The sequence below is a fragment of the Schistocerca serialis genome, chromosome 7 (assembly GCF_023864345.2).
Source record: "Schistocerca serialis cubense isolate TAMUIC-IGC-003099 chromosome 7, iqSchSeri2.2, whole genome shotgun sequence".
In the NCBI taxonomy this organism is placed as follows: Eukaryota; Metazoa; Arthropoda; class Insecta; order Orthoptera; family Acrididae; genus Schistocerca; species Schistocerca serialis.
The window spans coordinates 517,076,249-517,084,688 of NC_064644.1; the positions used below are offsets into that span (position 1 = coordinate 517,076,249).

Here is an 8,440-nt window from a genome sequence, read left to right on the forward strand (position 1 = left end):
ATATGGTTCTGGTCATATGTATGTTGCAGGTGGCCTTGAAATCCAACTGGCGTACATCCCAGTAGGCAGCACGAGTCGCTCTTCCACGCCACGCCATGTCAGATATTTTAATGGAGAAACTTTTGACTTTGGTAACAGCAATATCACCATCCAGCGCCAAGATAGAGCTGGCCGTTGCCTCGGTGTATATCAGTGGGTGAACACACCCAAGACGGTTCTCAAAAGCTGCCAGAACCACCTCACCAGCCACATTTACGGCGGTACCGAGTCTACCAAACAGGTTTTTCTGACTGAGCAGAGAAAGTATGAGAACTACGCGTTCGTCACCAACCAGACGCACTATGCAGGCATCGCTACACGCTACTGGCTGTTTTCCGACGGAAGATTCGTACGCGTCCATTCCAACGTTCCCCTTTTTATTGACCAAAACACAGATCAGTCACCGGATGCATTATGTTTCACGGCCAAGAACCAGAGTCCCTACCCAGAAGACCGACCAGACAACCTCTTGCAGTGGGATTTCTTCTCATTCGGAAACGCTAGGGAGGCCCACGAATACGCGGTCCAGAACTACCTGGGGTAGCCGACGGGAGTCCCAGACGAGCGCATGGTCACACACCCGGTATGGGTCACTCTGGCGCGCTACGACATCGGCGTCAACGACTCTTTAGTGAGGGACCTGGCCAACGAGATAATCGCCAATGGATTTAAGAACAGCCACATCGAAATAGACGTCATTTGGGAGACCTGCTACGGCAGCCTCACGTTCGACACAAACCTCTTCCGGGACATACGGGCTCTCACAGATGAACTACGCTCGTTGGGCTTCCGAGTAACGCTGTGGATTCACCCATTTGTGAACCGAGGCTGCGAGCCGTACTATTCGGAAGCCATGGAGAAGGGATAGTTTGTGTCCAACGTAAACGGCAGCACATTCACGCGATGTTACCATGGAGTCACCGGTGTTGTCGACTTCACCAATCCTGAAGCAGTGGCTTGGTGGACCAGTCGACTGTGGGTGAGTACAAACGCAAACTTACGTCATTCGTACACCAGTAGTAACTACTAGTAACTACCCTATTTTGTGAGTGGATCTGTGAACGCCAGAAGGTTACGTGTCATGTGGAGAAATTGGAATATTTACGACATATTCTTCTGTTTGAGTTCAGTAGAGGGGTGACATCTGCCGAAGCAGCCAGACAAAGTTTGCACCGCGTGTCAGGGTAATACTGCAGGACAGAGCACGGCAGTAAAATGGTTTACTCGTTGTCAGGAGGATCGTTTTGACGGTGGTGACACTCCACTTTCAAGGTGATCTTAGGTTTTTGAACGCACAATGACAAAAGTCAGCGTACTCGAGAACTCGCAGTTGAGGTCAACTGTAATAATTGCACCATTGTGTTACATTTGTATGCAATGGGTTGGGTTCAAAAACTGGGTGTATAGATATCGCACGGCCTAAGACAAGATAACAAAAATCAGAGTGTGGCCATTCGTGCACTTCTGCATGCTAGTCGTCAGTTGACTCGTGAACAACACCGATCATTCCTATCCTGTATCGTTTCTGGTGCCTTGCTGCTAGCATGAGGAGAGGTGAGGAACGGTTGAGCGAAAACAAAGCAGCAACTTCCCGTGCAAAAGCCTGCGTGCATCCATCAAAGACACTAATATGCATCTAGTGATGTACTACGAATTGTTTCCCAAGATGAGACAATCACTTCCGACATTTATTGTCAGCAGCGGAGACGTCTTGCAGAAGGAGTCCAAGAACAATAACCAGGAACACCGCGTGAAGTGATGCTATTCCACGATAATGAGAGCCCGTATTCTGCTAGACTGACAAAAAGCACTCTATGGGAGTTGAGAAGAAATCCCGAACTCACCTTATCGATCTGATCTTGCTCCCTCAGATTTTCACCTTTTCCGCTCTCTATCGAACAACCTTCAAGGAACTCTCTTTCCAGATGAAATTGCGCTCCGAATTTCGCTCGACAAATTTTTCGCATCAAAACAAAGTTATTTCTACAGTCCCGTAATCGAAAAGATTCCCCAGCGTTGGCAGAGAGTTCTAAATAATGAAGGAGAATACATTATTGGTGACTAAAGTCTTTATTATGTGTATCTACTGAAAGTTATGAAAGAACGGATTCCCTAGTGTACAGATTTCTACCAGTGGTCCCTTTCACTTATTTTGATTTTTGCTCAGTTCAACGCTGTTTTGTATAATTTTTCTATAGTTACAACCGAGAAACTATCAGGTTGGAACATTGATAGATACAACAGGACATAAATCATGGGAAACCGAAATGCACATGTACAGAGGGCATCAGTATCTCGCAGAAAGGGTATAGAAGGTCGATGCGTTTGCGGAGCCGTCATTCGTACTCAGGTGATTCATGTCAAAACGTTTCCACCGTGATTATGGCCGAAGGACGTGGATTAACGGATATTGAACGCAGAATGGTACTCGAAGCCAGATGAATGGGAAATTACATTAGGAAATTCAACATTCCAAAATGACTATTGCACACAATGTGCCGATAGTGCCAAATATCAGGTTTGCTTCTCAGCCGGCCGAAGTGGCCGTGCGGTTAAAGGCGCTGCAGTCTGGAACCGCAAGACCGCTACGGTCGCAGGTTCGAATCCTGCCTCGGGCATGGATGTTTGTGATGTCCTTAGGTTAGTTAGGTTTAACTAGTTCTAAGTTCTAGGGGACTAATAACCTCAGCAGTTGAGTCCCATAGTGCTCAGAGCCATTTGAACCATTTTTTTTTTTTTTTTTGCTTCTCACCACGGACAACGTAGGGGCCGTCGACCCACCTTTAGCAACAGAGAGTTGTGGAGTTGAGATAGAGTTGTTGGTGCTAATAGACAAGCAACACTGTCCAAAATAACAGCAGAAAACAATCCGGCACGTACTACGAAAACATCCATTAGGACAGTGTTGCGAAATTTGGCTTTAATGGGCTATGTCGGCAGACAACCGATGCGAGTGCCTTTGCTAATAGCACGGCATCGCATGCAGTTTTCAGCGATTCGTTTCAACAATCCTTTGGAAAATTCGTGGGAATGATTTGGTCATCCAGTTTGGCCTACATGAATGCCATTGAACATTTATGAGACATAATCGACAGGTCTTATCGTACACAAAATGCTGAACCAGCCTCATTTTCGCAGTTGTGGATGGCTATAGAGGCAAGATGGCTCATTATATTTGCAAGGGACGTCCAATGGTCTATTGGGTTCATGCCCCGTACAGTCGCTGCATACAGTCGCCGTGCTACACCGGGTGAAAAGAGGTCAGACTCGATGTTAGCAGTTATCTCACGCTATTTATCAGTCCCTCTACTCGTAGTATCAACTCTCATATAGATAGCACAGTCTTATCTGGTTCCATTCACCATCAAACAAGTTCCTTCTATCCAAAATCTGCAACAAGTGGTTCTATTAAAAGATACCTTCAGATATGTAGTGGTAACCTGTAGTTTGCACGATCTCTGGCCTCATGAGGCACTTACGTTTGTATTTCAGAAGAAGACCATGTTATCTAGTTTCCTTCAAACATTCTTCTTCTGCAGTAGCATGAATCAAACGTACGAAGATATCAGAAAGCTACTAAAAGAGGTAACATAAAATAATCTGACTCTCTCTAATTATGTACAAGTTTCATACATAGTTTGGGAACGTATCGTTTGTAATACAGTTACAATACTCTTATCATAATTAAGACCGGTATGTTAGGTATGTCCACATATGTATTGACATGTATTTACTTGTATGCTGAAGTATTGTGCATGAGTACTGGAGAAATGTCGAGGATTAGAGTAATTTTAATATGAATTTGAACACTATGGAAGTGTTGTAAGAAAATATGAACCGTGTGTGTGTTACTTTGATATCCTAAGTACAATACAATTAATAATGTAAATTAATTTAGATTGCACATGTTGTTGCTATCTCTATAGTATAACGAGCAATGATAATAAATTTCGTTAAGAGACATAGACTACCGACTATAACGTACGATAGCTTATATGTCCAATGAATCTTCTATATTACTTGAGCATTATATTTTTCTGTAACGTTTCCAGGCACTCCGCAACGAGTCAGGGATCGACTCGTTCGATTTTGACTATGGCGAGGTAAGTTTCTTGCCGAAGCCGTCCACCATAGAGCCCATAGAGCGAAACCCAGTGGCCTTCAGCGACGCGTATGCAAAGGTGATCTCGCAGTTCGGGCCCATGGTGCAGATGGAGACCAGCGTGGAGAAACAGCAGCTGCCCAACTACTTCGTAATGGACAAACTGAAGAGCGACCGGAGCGGCCAGCACGGTCTCAAGACGTTAATACCCAAGCTGCTACAGCTCAACTTGGTCGGCTACCCTTTCATTGTCGGGGAGATGGTGGGCGGCGGCAACAGCAAGACGTGGTCCGAGCTGTACGTGCGCTGGCTGCAGGCCAGTGTCTTCATGCCGGTCGTAAAGTACTCCTTCACGCCGTGGGACTTTGACAACGAGGTGCGTACAATTCGAATAAGGGGTCCATTTCACTGAAAGGGGGGCGATTCACTTTACTTGCTGAGATAGAGATGTTCTCAAGCAAGTGTATGAATAATTTATGTAGGTAAATAAGTGAAATAAAATACCTTTAAAGAGGAACTTTAAGATGCAGTAGATTGTGACATTGCTGTGGTCACAACAGACCTATGTATGAGTCGTAAAATTTCATAGAAAGCATAGTATGGTACACACCGTTATAAAGAAAAAATGAAGTTTCTCACTGTAATAGCACCACATGTAGTCGAGTGATACTACGATATGTAAGATTTGCAAAACTAACTTGTAACTGCAAAAGAGAGATAAATTGCTCATTACAGACCAGTTTCATCTCTCAAACGTGTTTCACGGTTTTAAGTAGTAGGGAAGGGTCATCTGCAGCCGTACCACGAGAAACAATGTGATGGGCGAAGGGCACAGGCCCAGATAGTTCACATTAGGTATCGCAGGTGCCACTAAGTCAGAAGCCCACCGTTCCCAACACAATATCACATTTTTCTGAGATGCGCGCTCTCTCTTCAAAACACTTCTTGTATTACTGACCACGTTGTCGTTCGCCATAAAATTAGAATCAATAACTAGAAAGTTCTTCAAAATCAAAGAGACTAACGCCAATAATTTATCGGCTACGTTTCCTTACGCAGTCTAATCAGCTTGTCATTTGTACCAGGGAAATTTTATTACTAACCTGAACATTTACTAAAATTTTCTTTGCATTTTATGAGTGTCTGCTTGTTTGTGTGTATGTTGTAAATTATGCATTTATACATCTGATCGGGCCAAAAACTTAGTTGTTATCTGAACAATAACTGACAGTTTATGATGTAGTTAGGAGAACTTGTTGGAACACAGGTAAATATTCTTTGCAAACACTCCTCCTAGTGAAGTAATCTGCTCCAGGAAGACCTTTGTGGCCATCAACATTCCAAGGTGAACAATATGGTTCAAGCTGTTTCCAGAATTAAATACTGCTTCGCCACTATAATCAATCTACTAGAACAGAAGTCGTACGTTAGACAAAAGAACCTCGTTAGTTTGGAATATATGAATACACATCCTTTCTTTCCTTTCCTTCCTCCCCCTACCTCTCCCTATTCACCAATAATATCTTCTCATCCTCGCTGCCGTTTCCTCAATTTATTGGAACAGTTTCTTTCACCATAGTTCATCACTCTGCAAGATGTGACTTCCCGTCCCCGTTACAGACGCTGGAGATCTGCCGCAACCTCACCGATCTGCACACACAGTACGCGCCGCGAATCCTGGAGCTGATGCAGAAGGCGGTGGAGGACGGCACGCCGGTCAACCTGCCCATCTGGTGGCTCGACCCCACCGACTCCACTGCACAGACCATCGACTCAGGTATGACGTACAGGCCCTCTGCGTGCACTCTAGTTTGCGAATACTTCCATATTTCTTCAAACAGTGCTAGCACCCTGCTTCTGTTACTCTCGGCGCAATTTTTGGCTAGCAAAATACACGAAGTATTTTCCATGCAGTGCTAGCGATATACTCAGTGCACTGTCCTTTTAACACATTTTTTAGGCTCCACTGTGTAGCAGAATCAGTGTGAAATAACAGGAAAGGCTACGGCTTAGGGACAATGGTACAGACTAATCAAATATCTCTGGAAATTTATTTGAGTCTTATGCACACCTTAATTTCCGTTGATTTCACACAAAATGCACCCTGTTTTATTTTAGGCTGATACGGCGAGGCATCTGTAGAACAGAAGGTCTCTGTGTAAGCCACTGAGAAAATCATCCGTTCTTGTCATACACATTACTGATATATTTGTATGAAAATTAAAATTGCATTAAGGGATTCATTAATACCTGAATTAATTACAACTGTTGAAGAATTATGATTACATAAGCGGCATCCCTCCTACGTGGCATTGGTCGTTATTGGTGTATAGACTATTGTTTTAATACATCTGCATACCCTGCAAATTTACTCCATAATTGAGCGTAAGTACCGTTAAACCACTACCATGCGACACTTGGTTTCCTTCGTGTGCAGAGTACCTGCTGGGCGAGGACGTGTTGGCGGCGCCGGTGATCACCCAAAAATCGGTGCGGCGCGACATCTACCTGCCAGGGGCACCTGGAGGGACGAGGCCGACCCAGAGCACCCCACCATACAGGGCCCCACTTGGCTCCGCAAATACCTTGCTCCTCTCAACACTCTGCCCTACTTCACCAGGATCAGCTCCTCATGGTCTTCAGTGGCTGCATGTGTCACGTCTTTCTGTTATTGTACATTGTAATCGACCCATATGTACATCGGTGTAATACTAAAATCCTTCAACTTAGTTGTACTGGCTGCAATTAAATAAACGCATAATGAAAATCTTGTGTTTTCCTCATTTAGATGACTTACTCTCAGATAAAAACACACTCAGAAATAGTATGCTTTCAACCTCTTGGTATTCAGCATCGTCAGTATTGCCTGCCATAAGTCCACCATATGGGTATGTTTTCAAGAACATCAAAAGCTAATTTTCTTCCCTGCTATTCCCTAAAACATATGACTGCAGATAACCTATTTTTCAGGAAACTGACTGGAGGTATTCAGTTATTTAACTATACGTATCTGCATGGCTGTACAACTTGTCCCTCATTTTTACATTCACTTACTGTTCACATATGCCCATCGAGTCATACTCCACTCTATACTCCATGGTTCCCTCTCCTTAGGACGTATCGTAACCATCACTTGGAGCTGTTTTACACATTAAAACTGGCAATCAGCAGTTAATTTTTCGTCTACCAAGCGTCTACCTCACATCTTCATCTAATCACCAGGGACCAATTAAATAACTATTGTTTACATACCTACTAATTATTGTTTTTGCACTAGGCACACACTATCACACGTTAATTGGGGATATTATCGGTATTAAGTAATAGACAATCGAGAATTGTTCTCAGATTTATAATGGGACGCTCGTAATTTATGTAAAATAGCGCTTTGATCATTCGTGTGCAACTTCACTAATGAACAACGGCATTTTTAAAATACTTGATCGTAAGTGAATATTTACAGACATTTTGGGTAAGTGTTGACACATGAGCTCACCCGATTTCCCCAAAAAGCTTGACGAATTTCTATAATTATGTGAATTTGTCATCCTTGATATATCTCTATGTCAAATTACAACTTTGCTAGCTGCAGGGAGCACAGCCCTGCCTCTTCAGAACAGTATATTTCCAAAGGTGATATTGGAGCACTTATTGTAGACCGACCAAACGTAAAAATTTTCTAGTAGTTGCTTTCCAGACAGTGTAAACTGCACAGCAGCTCTCCAACGATTCTCCTGCAGAATCACATTTGCGGCAAAGGATTTGCGTTCTCAGAGATATCTGAGACGTGGTTGCCGCTGTCCACAACTGCGCGCAAATCAACGTATCCTTGTTTTAAGAATATCAAAGGCTGTAGATCGTCCCTGCGAGTTCCGTCTTTCTCGCCTGCGAGTACATCTCGTACGTCTTCGTATCCAATGAGATTAGTTCCGGTACTTGTACGTCTCTTACTGGGTACATAAAGAGATGACTTCGCTCGCCTTTGGCGTCAACTATGATTAGAACTGTGAGCCATTAGATTGGCTTGGACCACGCAATTCATCCTGTTCGCCGTTCCGGTCAACGTAACGTTGGCCATTGCTCGACTGCTGGCCGTTCCCTCGCTCACGCAGTTGCTATTAACTCTGTTTGTTGCTCTCGGTTGTCTTGTTGGTTGATGTCCTTACGTTATTTTGATTGTGGCCCTGTTGCCTGTTCTGATATTCGCGCCGTCCGTGATTTCCGCGCGACTGAAAATTGACATTTGATCGTCTTTTGTCCCGGGTGTCCCTTCAGAACCAGCTCTTCCTCTCCCATTAG

At 43.9% G+C, this 8,440-nt stretch overlaps 1 protein-coding gene across 1 annotated transcript; it reads left to right on the plus strand.

Moving 5' to 3' along the window:
• Positions 1 to 607: 607 nt before the first annotated feature.
• Positions 608 to 6,850, plus strand: LOC126413191 (myogenesis-regulating glycosidase-like). Its single transcript, XM_050083087.1, has 4 exons — positions 608 to 832; positions 4,092 to 4,517; positions 5,762 to 5,918; positions 6,579 to 6,850. The coding sequence occupies exons 1-4, from the start codon at positions 608 to 610 to the stop codon at positions 6,848 to 6,850; spliced, it is 1,080 nt and encodes a 359-aa protein (XP_049939044.1).
• Positions 6,851 to 8,440: the final 1,590 nt, after the last annotated feature.